The 19,304-nt window shown below is 41.1% G+C and overlaps 1 protein-coding gene across 3 annotated transcripts in view; it reads left to right on the top strand.

The window, feature by feature from the left end:
• The first annotated feature begins 2,545 nt into the window (after positions 1–2,545).
• The window catches only part of CADPS (calcium dependent secretion activator), a 431,225-nt gene continuing 414,466 nt past the window's right edge, over positions 2,546–19,304 (top strand). For all 3 annotated transcript variants that reach the window (XM_063113329.1, XM_063113327.1, XM_063113328.1), the window contains exon 1: positions 2,546–2,983. In XM_063113329.1, the coding sequence (XP_062969399.1) occupies positions 2,546–2,983 (438 nt within the window). The remainder of the gene's footprint in view (positions 2,984–19,304) is intronic.

The following is a 19,304-nucleotide window of genomic DNA, read 5'->3' as shown; positions in this document are numbered from 1 at the left end:
AATAGCTCTGCAGATAGAATTCATGGTCACTCTGCCACCAGCATCTAATGTGATAATGCTTAAATGCCTCAACTTGCCTAAGGAAGAAATACTTAATCAGTAAATGGCCTTTGTCTGGCCTTCAATGATACCCCCTCCCCAAATCACCACATGATCCCTAGCTAACTTACCTTTTTGTGTCATAAACATGGTCTCTCCATTTGGCCAAATGGATTATAATTTCAGTTGTTTCTTTCCTCCTCACCTCACCGTTACCTACCTAGACCCTATCTTCATAACACTCTGTACCTTACTTGGTCTCATGCCCTATCACTATGGCTTTACAAACCACTTTTTCCACTTGTATTACCTTCTCTTTTCACCACCCACTAACATGGTTCCTTCCTTTAAAACTTAGCTTTCTTCTTTGAGAAATATACAATTCTCTTCCACTCCAAGTTGCTTCATTCATGTAAGTTTTTGCAGTTTGCTAACTTAGATTTGTTTATATATTGCCTTGAAATAGTGCTGTTAATCCTTTTCACATGCTTATGTGTAGTATCTCCCAAAGGAGAGTACAGACTAAGAGAATGTCTTCTAAAAATTCCATCTACCCCAAGCACCTAGAACTTCATAAAAAGGTGCTGAATAAAGGCTATTGATCAAATGATTGGCCTACTATATTTTCTGTTCCAAGGAAACCAGTACAGCATGATTTGAACATATTTACTTCTTTAGAAGAATTAAAAAGTGAGCAGTGGCCAAATTGTAACAATTCCCACATTGCTCAATGTTTTATTTTTAAATGATACAGGTTGTGTGATGACCACAGAAGTTGAGTCCTTGACCTGAATATAGTGGTAAAGTTAAATATAAGCCATCCATAGGAGTATATTACTTAATTCAAAAAAGTCAAACAGCATTGTTGGAGTTACTGTGAAACTAGATGTTGCTTTAAGTTAGTTTTCAGGTCTCAAACAAGTTAGCCAGAAAGCTTCATTCGAATATCAAAGCCTACAGTAAAACTTACGGTAAATTGGAAAATACGTAAAGACAAATGTGGTGCAAACTTTAAACTCACGCTACACTTTTGCAATCGCTCACACCAGTACCTACGGATAAAGAATTAGAAAATACGTAAATGATGGAGATGGGGTGGAGGAGGTTGGAGAGAGGTCTCTAGATAGCCCAGCCTAAGGTCCGAAGGTGGAGGGTGTTCGTTTATTTTCAATCCATCTGCGGGTCGCTGATGAGATTCAGCACTCTGGCCAGCTCCCCGGTCCTCCGGGTCTATTGGCCTGAGTGAAGGCAGGGAAAGAGAAGGCACCATCTGCTGCTTTGTATTAATAGATTACACGAGAAGCAGGAGTGAAGACAGTGTGACAGAGTCAACGCTTTAGATGTTGACGCCGCTGAGTTTGGGGGGTGTCATTGATCTCGGGGTTCTCGCTCCTCCACCCAGGTCCTCCAGCGAGCCAGAATGCAGAAAGGGCTGAGCAACCAGAAACCCTTCTATTTGTCTGGTAGACTCACCTCAGCAAAAAGTAATCTCAGTTCTTGGGAACTGAAGAATATCCGTCCTAGCTCTGGGGGAGTAGGCAAAGACGGGGCCTCTACTCAAATAGTTGAGCTGATGGTCGACACACCAATCCACGAATAATCTGATTCACTTTCATTTTAATTAGAGTGGGCGCGTGTGGAGTAAATTGCTGGGATCAGTTTACTCAGGTGGGACTAACAAGCTGCCCGGCCTCCACTGCCCACACGTCCCAGGTGTAAAGAAGCCTGGGGATAGGAGATGGACCCCTTCTCTCCCGTATGGGATCTCGCTGACTTCCTTTTGGAGACACCTCTCGATTTAGCGTCTCCGAACAGACAGCCCGCTCTCGGCTGGCAAGAAGTCATCTCTGGTTTCTCTTTCTCTCCCTCCCCCGAGAACTTTTTGTCCACGGGAGGGGAAGAAGGGTCGAGACGACGAGAGCTGGGGCTCAAGGAGGAAATTATCCCCAAAGGGGAGGAGGCGAGGAGGGTGAGAACGCCTTAGGGTCCCGAGTACTGAGACTCTGAGGCTTTGGGGACGCTCCACGCTCTCCCCCACTCCAGTCCTCTGCAGCCGCCCTTTACGCCGCGGACACGGGAGAGTTAAGCCAATAAACACGTAAGCGCCGCTCCCTCCCCAATCGGCAAGATGCCTCTTCGGCTCTTGGCTGCATCGACAGCTTGCAACACTCGGCATCTTTTCTGGAGGCGCCTCCTTCAGCGGCTGCAGATGGCATCCGGGTGCGGGCTCGGGGCTCGCAATTGATTCTCGCACTTGCCCACCTCGGGTCCACGGACGCACCTCTCCCTTCCCCTCCTCCCCTCGCGCTCCTGGGTCTGAGCCCTGCTCGCGATCGCCGGCGGAGGAAGCAGTCGCGGCGGCCGAGGCTGAGCAGCAGCGCGCTCGCTCCTTGACCCGGGGAGAAGAGCCCGCCCGGGAGAGCCGACCCCCGGCTGCCTCCAGCGCCCCCCACCTTTTGCACCCCAAGCCGGGGGTTCCAGGGACCCCCCCTTCCCAGGCGCCACCATGCTGGACCCTTCGTCCAGCGAAGAGGAATCGGATGAGATCGTGGAGGAGGAAGGCGGCAAGGAGGTGCTCGGCTCGGCCGCGTCCGGCGCGCGCCTGTCTCCCAGCCGCACCAGCGAGGGCTCGGCTGGCGGCGCCGGGCTGGGGGGCGGCGGCGGCGCCGGGGCCGGGGTGGGCGCGGGCGGCGGCGGGGGCAGCGGCGCGAGCAGCGGCGGCGGGGCCGGGGGGCTGCAGCCCAGCAGCCGTGCAGGCGGCGGCCGGCCCTCCAGCCCCAGCCCGTCGGTGGTGAGCGAAAAAGAGAAGGAAGAGTTGGAGCGGCTGCAGAAGGAGGAGGAGGAGAGGAAGAAGAGGCTGCAGCTCTATGTGTTCGTGATGCGCTGTATCGCCTACCCCTTCAACGCCAAGCAGCCCACCGACATGGCTCGCCGGCAGCAGAAGGTAGGTGCGCCTGGGAGGCCCAGGGAGCAGCGCCAGGACGTCGCCGGGCGGGCGGGCGGGCGGGCGGGGCGAACAATGGGAGCTGGCGGCGCAGCTGGCGAGGAGGAGCGGAAGAAGGTGTAGACCGCGCCCTGGGGAAGGGGCTACGAGGAGGCCTCCTTCCCTCGGCCAGGCTCGGCCCAGCCCAGTCCAGAGCGCGCCGGGAGCTGCCTGGGACCGGAGAGGAGCCTGGAGCGCCGCGTGCCCGGGCCTCCCTGCCCCGGAGCGCAGGGGAGCGAGGCAGGCAGGTCCCGATTTGTAGCCCGGGAGGCTCGGGCGTGACTTGCAGCCCGCGGCGCCCGGAGAGGCCTTGCTCGCTTGCAGGGCTCCCAGCGCTCTCCAGCGGCCGGCGGCTGCGCTCAGCTCCGGGCCCGCCCTCCTGGGCGTGCGCTCGGCGGGCGGGGGCCCCGGCAGGTGGGGGCGCCGATGTGGAGGGAGAAGAGCGCCTTGGAGCAGCGCTCGGCTCGCCGGGGCACCGAGCAACCGCAGGGCAGGCGGAGAAGGAAAGCCCGGAAGGCGAAGCTTCCCGTGACTCTGCGAAGGGCACCCTCCTTTCCTTGGCCGGGTCAGCTGATCACGGACTAGGGTCGCCTAAGGGCCCTCGGGCACTGCTTCCCTGTAGCCGGAGTTCTCTCCAGTCCCTTGTCTTTCTTCACTGACCCTAGAGTAGGGGCACGCCCTGTGATCCTAGCACCGTGGTGTGCCCCTCTCCCTTCCTCCCTTTGACCCTCTCCTCTCTTCCCAAGGTGACTTCGCCGCCACCTTCTGGCTCGCGGAGGCCCTTCAAGCCCTGCCACTGCTGCCTTGATAAAGTGCAGCTGCAAAATGCCTTACAATTATAGGCATCAAAAGCTTTTTGTGTCGGAGGCTGGGGCAGGGCTGAGGCGGCTCGGGCTGCTTTTGAAGTGGAAGAAAGCTGTTAATGTGTCTCAGCTGTTCTCCAGCCAGAGAAGGTGGGAGGAGTACTACAGGATGAGGGGCAATGGCTGAGGACCAGAAGCGAAGCAGTCAGGAACCCGGTTGGAGTGAGTTAGTGAAGAAAGTCAGCATTCTGTTCTGTATCTCTTAAATGAATCTACAGCACTTGAGCTATCAGAAAAGCCAGTCAAGCCCCTAGAGGGGCGATGTGAGAAGCCAGCTCAACCCCATCAAGGTTGTGAGACTAGTTCCTTAAAATAGTTAATTTCTCGGTTGCTGCCATTTAACAGTTATATGTTGCTGGAGTGTTCGATTTTTCCGTATTTATCCACCCTTATCTGAGTTAGCACAGATTTCTCTGTTTGTTTTGCTCACATGTGTACACAGACAACCCAGCACTCATGATTTATTCAGCTATCACAAGCTTGGATATCAGTTTTATTAAAAAACAAAATTCATTTCCTGTTTGAGGGACAGCAGGTGGGCTACACACCACTCCCCATCCCCATCCATGGCCCATTGGTTTTTCAACCTGTATCTTGTATTACAGTAGAGCAAAAGTATCTTCAGAGTAACAAGTTTTTTGGATATTCTTTTAAGGTTGAGTGTTGGGCCCAAAGGGCCTGATACTTCAAATTTCATCTTGGAATTATTAGGGTAATTGTGTCTTTATAGCATTGGAAATTCTGCCTCTAAAATCTATCCCATTAGTAACAGCACCAACCAAAGGTGTCCTATTCCTTTGGCAATGAAAACTGTTGTGACTTGAAAAAAATCTTCCATTTTTCAGACAAAGGCTCTAGAGCTCTGTTCTTTGAACAGATGCTTAAGTTCAGCACTAGAACGAAGAAAGAAATCCCATAGAGACCCAGTCCTAAACAGGACCTCAGACACCTGAAAAAAATCATCATGAGGCCAAGTTTTTCTGATCTGGTTGTATGTTTTACCTGAATCCATTCAAAGCTGTAGTTTTTGTAGTTAAGGTCTGTTTTCACACATGACCCTAACATCAGAGAGACTGCACGACAAGTTGATAACACTGGCATTTGGTTACACTATTCTTAGTTATTGCAGCAAATTATTGCTGAGTACATATCCTGGTAAAACTTCCCCAGTGCTATTGGTTACACTGGGAAGCTGAATATATATCTCCTTACTACCAAAGAAAATAAGCTTTTCCATTGCTATACCTTTAAATTATTAATGCTTTTCTATAAAAGGCATGTTTTGCTTTTTCTTGGACTCTCATTTAATAAAAAAAAAAAAAATTACTGAGCATTGCAAGTAATTTGAAAGTTTGCATGATCATAGAATTGATGAGCTACAATTACTTTTGAAGATATATAAACTAGTTGTAAACTAAACATGAGTTTGTAGGAGAATAGAAATGAACTAGAAAAAGCCAGAGAAATTGTAGGGATGTAGGATATAGTAACATGGAGGTCAGAGAGAGAGAGAGTCAGAGAAATCTCACTGTGAAAAGGAATTGCTGAATGAAGAAAAGATCATATTGTACAGAGTATAATGCACCTTATGAAAGCAAATAGTCTGCATCATAATGCTAGTTACCATTTTTTAATGGTAATTATGTGCAAGGCACTTCACTTAAATCATTTTTTAAAAATACTTTATTTTTTAGAACAGTTTTTGATTAACTGAAAAATTGAGAAACTAGTACAAAGATTTCCCATATACCCCACACCCGGTTTCCCTTTTTATTAATATCTTACAGTAATACGGTACATGTGTGACAATCAAAGAACCAATATTCATACATTATTATTAACTAAAGTCTGTAGTTTATTCAGATTTCATTAGTTTTTTCCTAAATTCATTTTTCTGTTCTTTGATCATTTTAAATTTTCCTAATAACCCTAACAATGTACAAATTACCATCCTCATTTATAGAAGAGAAAACTGAGACTTGAGAGGTTTTGTAATTTGCCTAAAATACTATGTGCATACTTCAAAAAGTTTGTGGAAAGACTTATACTTCAATTCTATTTTTCCACAAACTTTTTGAAGTACTCTCATATGTAGATAGGTAAAAGAGTGGAAATTGAGGCATGGGACATTCTGATTCCAAATTCTATCTTTTGAATGTGAGGCACTGGCTAGAAAAATTCTAGGATAAAGCAGAACACCAGCACCCTGACAATGTCAAGTGTCCTTCTTTACCCAGAGTTATTTCTATTTGAGTAGAAAGAGGGCTGCCCCTCCTCCTCTAGGCACCTATCAAACAGTTGACGTGGACAAAATAGACATTTGGCTAGTAACCTCACAAAGAATAGGAAGGAGAGAGATGGCTTTAGCTGGCAAATCTAAACACCAGACTGTATCAGGCTTTCTATGTGGTTCAAACTAAAAGAAAAAAAAAAAAAAAAAAAAAAAGGTTCTAGCCCAGAAGAACAATCAGGAAGGAGCAGAGAAAAAAGGTGCCATTGTTTGGAAAATTTTGATAATTACTTTGGTTTCACTTTTACTGAGAAAAAGAGTACCTGGGCATTCCAACAATCTTCCCAATTAAAAGAGGGGACTTTCAACAAATTATGTGAAAAATAATTATTTTATCATTTATCGGTCTATTTGCTTGCATTACTCTGAATCTAAATATAACACGGTGGTAGAGATAACTTATGACCAAAACAAAAATCTCCCCACCAGACTGTCACAACATGTTTCAGCATCTTATAAATGACAGCAGTTCTTTGCCTTTTCTTCCCCTTCTTTTGTCAGAATGATAGAGTGAAAACCTACAAGTTGGCCTGGCAAAGTTCTACCATATGTTTCTAAATTATGTAGTAATGGTGATGGGTGGCTACCTCACGTGAATTAGTTTCTTATAGCTAGACCACATACAAAGGGAAAAACAGGGTGTTGGAAACAATTTGGTGTAATATTTAGATTGACATGACCAGTTTTGTTAATTGGATAGGAACTATTTGTAATGCCTAGATTACATTTACGGTCTAAAACAAATATTATGTGTGCACATGTAGGTGTGTAGGTATGTATATGATGAGAGAAAGGGGAAATTCTAATTCCATCTTTATTTATTTACTTACTTTATTTGGGCAAGATTCAAAAGCTATATCTTTCATAAAATTTAAGATGTAGAGACCTAATACTAGTGGAGTGTGTGTGTGTGTGTGTGTGTGTGTGTGTGTGTGTGTGTGTGTGTGTGTGTGTGTGTATTTTAGATCAATAATAGTGACTCATCCATTCAGATATGCTTTGGGGCACTTGGTTTTCTCTACTATTCAAAATTCTTAAGGTTTGCTTCGTCAATGCAATATGTAATTTCTATTTAAAAAAATATGATACTCTAACCTTTTGAGAGAACTAAGTGACTATTAAACCAGGTTTCCTTCAACCAAAATTATGTGTTTCTCTCTTCATCAGGGGAATAATTGAATTGTATAAATGTGCTTTTTGGCATTTTCCCTCCAATCTCCTTGGTGCCATGGGAAGGAACTGTTATTCACTGGCACTAGCAGAGATTTCCTGAAGATGCAGAATACTGAAAAAGTAATGAGAGGCTCTCGCCTCATTACATACCTGGAATAGCCTTGTGCTTCCCTAAAACTGGACTAAAAAATAAAGGAAATTAAATCTTTCATTCCTGAGGAATTCTACTCTGTAAAATGATAAAAGTAAAATGATTCAGAGATCTTTCTCCTGCGAAAGCAAATTCAATACACAGTCATAGGCTATCATGTTGAAATATCACCGGTATTTGTGATTGTGCCAGGTGTCAATATAACTTAAGCTGGAATAATCAGCAGAGTTTCTAACTTAGAACTAAATTCTAAATAAGTGACCAGTTACCCACTGTACTGAGTACTCTCCTGGGCTTGGTAGCAGAACCCAAATGTTTTGTGAGATATGGTGCCTAAACTGGTGGAGCGTATGTTCTGGTTTGGAAGAAAACATACATACATGTCAAATAAGTTGAAAATAAGAAAGCATTTAATTGTAAGATGCTGACTACAAGAACTAAAATAGGGAAGGGAGAGAGAGTACATGCACACACAGGGTTGGATATAATAGTAGGGGAAACTTCATGTAGGAAATAGACTAGGGTTAGGTCTTGAAGAATTAGTATGATTTGTATAAGCATAAGAAAAGACAGGTATTCCAGTCTGGCAAAGAGCATGAGGTAGGAGGAATGTGGAAAAGAGTCATTGCTTGTTTGACATTATTAGTCAGATTCTTTTGGTTCCAAGTGACAGAAACCCAACTCAAGTGGCTAAACTGAAAACAGTTGGGGGAACGGGGGGAATTGGTGCATGTAATTTTAAAAGACCAGTACAGATGTGGCTACAGATATGGCTGGATCTAGGAGTTCAAATGACTTCCTCTATAGAATATTTTTTTTAAAAAGTTAGCTGATGAGAGGAAAGAATATATATTGGAACCTGTGTTTGATCTCAAATACTGCCACTAATAAATAGTAGGCAAGTCATCTGTCTCTGGGTAATTTCGTCATCTGTCATATGAAGAGGGGAATAGGGAAAATTCAGATAATTTCTAATGTGCCCTCCAGATATAATAATAGTTGTTCCTGAGCAATGAGGTTGCTCATTACCAAGACTTATAAGTTAACTCAAATTTGTATTTGGTATATTTTTGTAGTACAAAATAAGGCACTGTCTTCAAAGAAAGTTAGTTCAATTAGTCCAACTATTTAAATTTTCAGTTGAGGAGGTGAGATCTCAAAAGTTTACAAGACTACAGACTGCATGAGAGATTGTAAACTGGCCTATGGGTTGCAACTGACCCACAAATGTTCTTGGTCTACACAGCATTTAAAAAATCTTTGAATTAGTTCTCAACATTTAAAATTATCAAGATATTTCACATAAAAAAATCTGAATTTCTGGCCTCCCTTAATAAGACTACCCAGCCATCACTTAAATAATGGAATGCTAATCACTTTTAACTATATTATACTTGTTCCAAGAGGGTCACCATATATATCTGGATGGTAGGACATCCGCTGTCTGATTCTTGCCAATACCACCTCTTCTTACCATTGCTTAACAAATACCAGTGGTCTGACTCTGGCCACTGTAAAGCATCCAAGAAAAGGATCTGTAATTTGGAACTCTATGTTCCTTGTCTCTGGCAACTATAATAGTTTCCTTTTAGTATCAGAATTATAGTTTCTGCAGAATTGGAGGGATGATAATCAGAATTATCTTATTATTTTTTAATTTGTTAGTCCAAGGGTGTGATAAAGTTACTTTTCTATCCTTAATAGGTAAAAAAGGGGGATGAAGTCAGCCAATGGTTTGATTCTGGTCATTACTATTGACATTTTGATGGACAGTGAAGGACAGTGGTTAAGAACATAGACACTGAAACTAGAATGCCACGGTTTGCTTCCTGCCTATACCCCTCACTGGCTCTGTGATCTTGGGCAGTTCACTTGCTCTCTGAGGCTAAGTTTACCTATCAGTAAAATGGGGAGAGCTGTGGTACCTCCATCACTGGGTTCTTGTGGAAATTTAGTGAGATAATATAGTAAAGCTCTTAGAACAATGTCTGGCATGAGGTAATTGCAATGTAAGTGTGAGCTCTTGTTATTACTAAGTTGATATGTGCAATGTTGTATATTTTTATCTGTGAAAGGATTGAGCAAGTTAATATATATGAAGTACTGGCCACAGCAAGCCTTATATTCATTATTGCAATCATCTTCATCATCGACATGAAAAGCAGACCCAGAAGGCAGGTGGTTATGTTTATTGCATAGTCTACAAACCAGATGGAGTCGAGGGTACAGTATATCCCCGTTCTCTCTCTTTTGTTGAGATGTTTTAATAATGTTTCTTTGGACAAAGAACAGGAGCCCATTATCCTGGCTTCAAAGGCCCACTTTAGACAAAAGCAGCATGCATAGGATTCCCAGGAGATTTGTCTAAATGACTAAAGCCAAGCACACATACATGGGAAAACTTTCAAGTTAGCAGAAGACTCTGATCTAGGGTCTCGGGTCACTCAACTAGTAGATGGTGGGTCCTTCAGAGTTCCTTATTCTCCACATAACCTTTTTTTCTCCCCATTATGCTTGCTATTATTGAATAGGTCACCTGCCTTTTTCAAGCCTTGCTTGATATTTTTGTCTTGATCCAAATAGCTTTTCTTAAAATGTTAGTTTGCATTGATGATATTGACTATTGCCATTACAAATGAAGTCACAAAATATGTTTTTATGTTTGTGTAAAGAATAAATTTTAAGTACATTTGACTAATTCTATGTATATATACGAGAGTACTTCAAAAAGTTTATGGAAAAATAGAACTAAAAGACTATGAATCTTTCCATGAACTTTTTGAAGTGTCCTTATATATAAAACTTCATATATAGGCAAAGGAAGACTCACATAAGTCAATAATGTGCAGTAGAGCACAGTGACTAAGACCTACAACTCTGTAGGCCATCAGTCCCTGGTTCAAATCCCTAGTCAGCTTTGTGACCTGAGGCATGTTATCCAATCTTTTACTTTTTAATTTTCTCATCTGTAAAATGGGGAGAAAATAATATCAAGGATCACAAGAGAAAAAACATGTTAATTGCTTAACAGTCCCTAACATGGGTAAACATTGAGCAAATGTTATCAGTAGCAGTAATAATAGCATTCCCGCATTTTTGTCGACCAAACTCTGCCGTACTATTTTATAGCTACAATAACTTTGCTTATGCTCTTCTTCATTCTAGAATGTCTTTCTCGCCATTTTTCACTTGAGTCACTCTTGTTCATCCTTTAATTGACTCAGGTGTTATCTCCTTCAGGAAATCTTGCCCAAACCTTACATTGGACTAAGTGCTCCCACAGCCCCCTGGTCTATTGCCACTTTATCTCCTATACATTACATTTAAATTACCTCTCATGTGTATGCCTCTCTCCCACTAGACTATAAGAACCCCAAAGGCGGGGATGACATTTTACTGCTCTTTGATTTCTCATCTCACAAAACAGTGCCTGGCAAATTGTAGGTGCTCAGTAAGTGCTCTACTGTGGAGAATTCACATGCTTTGTTTTCTGGAAGGTTTCTAAGAGGAAGTGAAAGAGTCTTAAATACAGTCTGCCTCTATTATAGAGACATAACTTATTTACTTTTATAAAACTTCTCAGTTGAAAACATGAAGAGTGAACCAATTACCAAATGGCTTCAAAATAATTTATGTTGCAGAAACATACTATCAATTACCTCCCAACATGGCTTATTTATACCAACAATTGATAACTTTCTATATTAATTATAGAGAAAAGTCTTCTTTTAAAGGCCATAAGCAATTGTGAATTCTTGCAATGGCTGAATCCCAGCTGAACTTGAATCACCATAGGGTGTATTTAAGGGGCCAAATATCAAAATCAGAAAGAGCCAAAGTGAGAGCTAAGTTTCCATCTTCTTTAGTAAGTTTTATTTGACTTAGCTTGTTAGGCTGTTTAAAATACCATCAGTCACAATGTTGCCAAAGTTGTATCATAGGATCTATAAGTTTTATATATTTAAACACATAAATATGCTGCTTTTCTCTTCTTTTTTTCTCTTATGGGATTTTGGCATTTTTTTCTCTGTTCTTTTATTGTGAGCTGTCTAAAGTCCTTTCTGGATGTAGTTAGGATAAAAATAAATAACTTCAGAGCTATTGCATATTGGGTGTAGTAATAAGAATATGATAGTAATGAAATATCTGTTAAAAAAGGAAAAGTGCTTCTTAGGTATGGACTTTTCTGATACTTTTCACTAGTTGAAGGGAAAATTACCCTTGCTATGTCATTCCTTTTGTTTTAACAAGCAGGAGAGAGGTTTGAAAAATAAATTGTATTATCAAGTCCTCAAGTGTTAGAATCTGCCAGCTACTATTCTAAAATTGAGAACTATGGAGTAAATTGATGATGTATTGATGTTCTTTTAGCAGCCTATGGGAGAAAAATATGAATTTAACGTGGTGTTTCTCAGAATCACTCTGAAGAGGAAAGTTCTGAGATATTTTGAAGTTAACTTTTTTTATCCATAAGTGTTCCAGGAACACATGTTAGATTGCAAACTCTCCAGAAACTGTAGTGTTTTCAAAAAGACAATGGGATTTTGGGAAACATACAGAGTGGTCCAGGGAATCCACTGTGCCACATAAGAAAGCAAAGGGAAAACATTGAAAATTCTTGCAAATAATTATGCCTTCTGTTGCTCATGTAGAAAAACAGCCTTGTGGTGTGAACGGAAGGCATAGAGTTTAAGCAAATGAGTTGAAATATATCTTGAACATCTACTTTGGCGATTTTTCTGACAAGTACAGCAACTGTTGTCTATAAGGCAGTGTGTCATAACATACTGTGTTCAAAACATTACTTGGAGGCTCTTCCATATTCAATTTTTGTTTGTTATACATCATCAGGCAACATTGTTTTGAGCCACTTCTACGTACAAGAAACTCAATAGATCCTGTAGGCAAAACTGCAAAGACGTTTTAGACAGCCTTCCTGACCTCTGGGAATCTAGCAATCTGGTTGAAAAGTTGAGGGGGACCTATGTAGAATAGCATAAGGCAGGATATGGGGAATGTCTGAATTTTAAATGTGGATGTTTTCTAGGTCTCCATCCTGCCAAAATTCATATGTGGAAGTACTAATCCCCAGTACCTTTGAATGTGACCATATTTGGAAATAGGTAGATTAAGATGAGGTCATTAGGGTGGGCCCTAATCCATTATGACTGGTGTCCTTATAAGAGGAAATCTGGACACACACAGAGAGAACACCCTGTGAAGAGGAATGCAGAGGTTGGGCTGATGCTTCTGCAAGCAAAGAACACCAAAGATTGCAGCAAACCACCCAAAGCTAGGAAGAGAGGCATGGGACAGATTCTTTCTCACAACCCTCAGAAGGAACCAGCTCGGCCTACACCTTGCTCTAGGACTTCTGGCCTCCAATGATAAATTTGTTGTTTAAGCCCCCCAGTTTATGGTTATGTGTTATGGCACATCACCCTAACACACTAATAAGCTCTCTTTCATACAACTCCCAACTAACGATGGCTTTAGCTACTAACATCTCTACACTTCCTCTTCTCAAATCTTTGTCTCCAGCAGAGACCCCTCACCAGACCACCAACCCCATACTTCTAGATATTTGCATCGGTGCTGTTAAAGTGTGGCTACAGACTGCTGCAGGTCTATGAAAACTTTGTTATGGGTCTGTATAGTGAGATAAGGACTTGGACTAGAATGTAAATCAACTCACTGCTTTCTTCTGCAAGAAAGTCTTGCTACAAAAAAAAAAAAAAAAAAAGCCAGCTGAATTGAATAGCATGCTTAGTGATGAAGTTGATGTAATTTCTGGTACAAGCACTTTGTCTTGACGAGGGCCAATAACAAATAGTTCACAGATTGCACAGGTCTGCAGACCACACTTGGGAGAGCATTGACATCTTCCCTAGATATCCTCAGACCATTCAACAATAAAATTTATCTTCTCACCTAGATTCTTTTTCTATTTTCTAACTCACTGAATGGCCCAGTGGCACTGCAATATGACTAAGCTGTCCAAGGCAGAAGTGTGCAACTTAACCTTCAATTTTCACTGTTGCTTATCCTTGCCTCCAAAGGATGCACTTGTCCTGTTAATGCTCCTCCTGAGAAAATATTCATCTCTTTATCCTCCTCTTCCTCTTCATCTCTAATGTCCTGCTTTGGGCTCTCATGATTACTCACAATAACCTCTGTTTTTTCTGCCCCATTTCTGCCCATACTCCACCCAGCTACCTGAGGGATCTTGTTGAAGTACAAACCCAATCAGGGCCTTTCCTTGCTCAGAATTCTTCTGTAGCTTTCTGTTGCCTACACAGCATAAAATCTAAACTCAGTTGCATGGCATAATTGGGTCCTCCCTCCCTGCAAAGCCTCAAATCCTGTGGTTTTCCTGACATACCTTTGGCTTCAGCCCATTAAACCACTTAACATCCCTGTACTCCGGGCTCTCCTGTGCCTCCATGTCTTTGCATTCCTGCTTGAAAAGCCCCCCCACACACACACCTCCTAGATAGAAGGTGATACTCAGTTAAAATAATGGACAGGAATAAATAGTGAGCTATTTTTGGATGTTTACTCTGTGTAGTCACTGCTGTATACATTTACAATCATTATCTCATTTAATGCTCATAGTAACCCTATAATATAGGTACTAATCATCCTAACCTACAGATGAGGAAACCAAGGCAAAGCAGGTAAAAAAATAAAAACATGTCTTAGGTCACACATCTAGTAAGCAGTAGGGCAGTGTCAGGGCCTGCGTGGCCTGACTCCAGCCCGTGCTCTTAACCCTGTGCTATGTCAACTACCTTGGGGCATTCAGCACACCTTATTTCAGTGTACAGCAGTTTCTTTCCCCTGATCTTACAGAGATCATTTATTTAGTCTCCCCAGGTGTCTGATGGATAGTGTGTACACATAATAGGTGCTCAATAAAATAGGTGATATATGGATTCGTGATTGTTGAATTCTTGATTATTTAGATAACAGTAGTAAATATTCCTTACCATTCGTAGCATATCCACTGAGATATCCTCACTTCTTCCTTAGAACAATCTTTTTGAGTAAGTGTGGGACATGTACTATAAATTCCTGTTTTGTAACAGGCAAAAGTGAGGTCCAGAGAGGTCCCACTGGTTGGGAAAATCTATAGAGCACCAACCCGGGCCTCTTAACTACATCTTGGTTTTTCCCCCACTGTGCTGTTGGTCTCAGATTCACACTAATAATGGCCTGGCCCATGGCAGACTTTCGAAAGCCATAGTGATTCACACTTTTAGAGGGTCCACCCACCTCATGACACATGTACTAAAATGTACTTCAAATTCCACATCCACTTAACTTTTTTATTAGGAAATGATAGAATGTATTGTTTTCAATCTTGCTTTTAAAACATTTAACTAACTTGGTTAATGAATGACTATGATTTCTCAAAAATCATGGTGCATTCATTGGAATCCTTGCAAATTGGTAAAACCAGCCTCACTGATTATTTTCAATGATAACCATATTTTATAAGGACTACATTTAACAATTAACGGAGTTGTCTTGTGTTTAGAAGTCATTTAATTGAACATTTATTAATTTAGATTTTTCATTCTTATTTGTACATTTTGAAGATCTTGCATTTTATTTAGGATCTCAGACTTTTGTTTGAGGCCCCTGGAAAGTTCCAGAGCTCTAGTCATCATACCTCTATTGCCTAACAGATGAAATAGACTTTAGCCAGGCATGGTAGAAGTGGTATTCGAATTAAGCCTCAAGCTGACTGAGATCAAATATAGCAGTATGACCTATTTGTGGGGGAAAGAAAGATACTTTCTACTATTCAGAAATGAGACAGTACAAAGCAAGTTTGAAGACCTGTGAACACACAAATAGGATGATACCTGTATAAGATTCCAGTATGGAGAGAAGAGAAATAAGAACAAAAGTTGGTTCATGATTGTGGATGCCCTTTGACACCAGGGAAAAGGCGTTTGGTGGGGGAGATTCATCCTATGGGCAACGGGGAACCACTGAAGAATTCTGAGCAGGGCAGTGACATGACCAATGTGGTGCTTTAAGATTAAGTGAAGTGTGTGAAAGGTATGGAGAAGGGAGAGAAAGGAGAAATATAAATGTCTTCACATTGTGAGAAAAGGTCACAAATTACACTTTATCCAGCATAGATGATCTTTATAGTTTTGTGGGGAAATTTGTAGAAAATCTCAGAACATTAATGCCTATATGTAGAAGTGCCTTGAATCAATAGTTCAAGGGCATTTCATTAGAGCAATTGTTGACACTTGTCTTCATTTTATTAGAGTAATTTTTACATATTTGTCATAATGTGTGTGGTATGAATGTTCGTTTTACTTACAGATCTTAAAAATGCAAAGGAAGGTGACTGCCCTTTAAATTGCATTTAATTTCAGTGACCAGTATTCTCATACCTTCCTATGCAGGTGCAAAAACAATTCTACATAAATAACATCATGGAGAACATAATCACCCTGGGTAAAGATCATAGAGACAGACCTGGGGTAATTTCAGAAAATGTACGTGTGATTCCACTTCAGGTTCCAGCTGACCTGGAGGATCCAGATGGAGCTTAATGAGGCCCCAAGAGGGCACAAGCCCTACAGTCAACCTAGGTTTATATTAAGCCTGTGGAAGGGCAGAAGAAGAGGCCTGACTTCTGGTGTAGGAATAAAATCTGGAGAGAAAATTTCTTAGAGTATCCAACTACACTAAAAGTGAATCTTGGATTTGCCTTCCCACATGATTCCATCCTCAAAACCAAGTTTCCACAGGCACCAGAGAATAGGGTACATTCAGACAAACTCCCTGCTCTTCCTTAGTTCTCCCCAAGTGAAAAGATTCTTATCTCCATCATAAGATTCTAGAAAAGTTATTGGACCACATTTATTAGTAACCAGAGTCACTTACATTAAAAGGAGATCATAAGATTCCAAATCATCTGTCTCTTCTTGCACATTCTTGGGTACCATCATCTTTTTTATGTGTTGACAGAGATGGTAAGATTTAGATCTGGGCATAGGGGTAGAAAAAGGCTTCATGCTGTAGCCTAGTCTTCCAAAGTTCTAATAAATATAGAGTGATTTTTTTTTCATTGTTATCTGTGCGTGTAGCTCTCCTGAGAGGATAGGAAACTTTGGGTTCAGGTAAGATTCCAGTATTCCTGGGTCACGATGTCATTATACCATCTTAAAGGCTGTGGAATACTTCATTAATTAACAGAGGGTCACAGCTGCATTCCTGGAGGAGGCTGCAGTTGCAGCTGAGGAATAGGTAGGATTTGACCAGGGGAGGCAGGAGAATAGGTATCCTAGGGACTTCATAAGCAAAGACAGAAGCTGAACAAAACTAGAGCAAGTAGCATGTAAAAGGCCAATGATTGGGAAGGTAGGCTGGGACCAAACAGGGTAAATCTTGACTGCTACTAGGCTTTGTAGGTTGTCCATTATTTGGTAGGCAGTAGGGAGCCTTTGAAAGTGATCTGTAGTACTGAGTAGCTCCAATGGAAATAACACTGAACTGGGACAGAGGGCCTATCACAGGTAATGCAGATATCTGGGTGACTGCCAAATGAAGGGTGTTGGCCTTGACCTTGCCTTGAAGTGATATGTTTTCCCATAAGGTACTTTGAGGTTTCAGATTTTTCAAAGAATATTGTTAACACAAGCAGAATATCTTATTTGCAAAGGACGTGATTTGCTTCAGCATTTTTCCATGGCCAGATTAGAAACAACTTCCTATGAGTTTTTACAAAAGCCCCACATAATTTGCCAGCCTTCCTGTTTGCCTGGCAATGGCGAAAAAGAAAGGATTTCTTTCTACTATCTACTTTCCACAGGCAGCCTACATACTGCTGTGTATTATGATTCAGCATTATAGACCTTCAAAGTCTACAGACACTGGTTAAGATTTTGTACTTGTTTTAATTAATCAGAAGCACGTTTCCCCCCTGAAGCGGCAGTTCTAAACAATTGTGGATCTGCCATTTAGTCCAAAGAGCTTTTCATATTTTCCCCTCTATTTCTATGTGGAGAGCCCAAAGCTGTCTTTCAGTCAATATTCAATTAGGATTTGAGTCGGATGGCATGTTGAGCTCTCATAGAGGGACATAACAAAGCCATTTTCTCCCACCTCCATTTGCTCATGTGTGGGAAACAATCTGTCAATTTTTACTAAAGAAATATAGGTCTGCTGCAGCATAAGTTAAATATTATGCCAAATTAAGTGTCAGTTTACTTCCTTATGACATGGCAATAAATGACAGATTTGTTGGAAAGGAAAACCAAATTCAACATTATACCTATTGTATATGCCTGAACTTATGGAGATTTATGATCCAGAACATGTCCCTCTTCTCCACTCACAGCAAGATCTCTGTGAATTTCTGTTTTGTGAACTTATCCAAATGCTTTTACGTGAGGCTTTCTCTAATCACTATCCTTTGGCTTATTCTTTTGTTTCTGGCACAATCCATTACTCAATACTACCTGTTGTTGAGCTATGGTTTCAGAACAAAAACCATTGTCTCCTAGGATTTGAAAAAAAGAAAAAAATCCTAAGAAAGATTTTTTACAAATATGGTAACAAAGGTATCTAGAATGCAATAACTTCTTTTTATTTTATTTTCACTTAATTAACCTGCCTACTAAAAGCCAGATCTCTAGGGAGAACTGTGTTACGGGACATTTATGTTAAGTTGGATGAGAGTTTACACTTGATCCATAAACTCTAACTCACAGAAGCAATATATATCATTAAAGTGATTTGGATAATCTGCTAATTTACCCAGTGAATTTAATCAATATAAACAGCCAATTGAGATGAATCAGATGGAACTTTGGACTGTACTTTGTAAATACAATAAAATCTATATATGCTATTGTTAGTGGACACAATTGGTTACCTACGAGTTATTCGTTCCCCAGTTACAAACAGAATTGCAATTTTTTCATATATCTCCCTACCCCTAACTTCAGAAATAGATGCAGATCAGTTCAAGCCCATCGGCATATGGCATTACATTATCCTGGAAATACAAGTGGTTTGTAGGTGACCAGGTGACCTAATTTGATCCCATCAGACTGAAGGGAGGACTTGTATTCCGTGCTTGGGAGAGTGGTTTTGCTCCTCCTCTCCTGATGGACATAACTCAGGAAGCATGTGTCACAATTGCAACTGACAGCCATCTTAGAAGCATAAGGACACTCAATTTAGTCTGAAGCCAGGGCTGAAGACAGTAAAGTAGTCGAGGTACAGAAATAAGTTGTGTTCCTGATGACAGTATTGGACCACAACTTTAAGCTAGGCCTGGAACCTACCTTTCATCTAAACTTCTAATAATATAGTAAATTCCCTTGTATAAGTCAGTTCGAGTTGTGGTTTTTCTTGTTTACAGCCGAAACTAGTCTACCTCACGCTGTATTCCTGTTCAATACAGGAACTCTGGGCCTTGAATTATTAGCCCTTAATTCTCTGACATTTAGATTGAGACATACGTAGAAATATAATACTATTTACCATGTAGAAATAAAATTAAGAATTATTTCCCATTAACTCTACATATTTTTTGGTAAAAAAAAAAAAAAAAAAAAAAAAAAGTTCATTGATTACATGTAAATCATGTTTTAGCACAAGATGAATTTTCATTATAACTAAAAAGATAAAATTCAATGAAATATTTCTCACTTTGACTTAAATTGACTATTTTACATACTTTCTGTAAACAAAAAACATGAATTACAGAAAAATAAAATAATATGGAAATATATGACAAATTTAAAACAATCCCCTAATCCTACCACT

This window comes from Cynocephalus volans, chromosome 11, assembly GCF_027409185.1.
Source record: "Cynocephalus volans isolate mCynVol1 chromosome 11, mCynVol1.pri, whole genome shotgun sequence".
NCBI lineage: Eukaryota > Metazoa > Chordata > Mammalia > Dermoptera > Cynocephalidae > Cynocephalus > Cynocephalus volans.
This window is presented reverse-complemented; position numbering and strand designations above follow the sequence as displayed.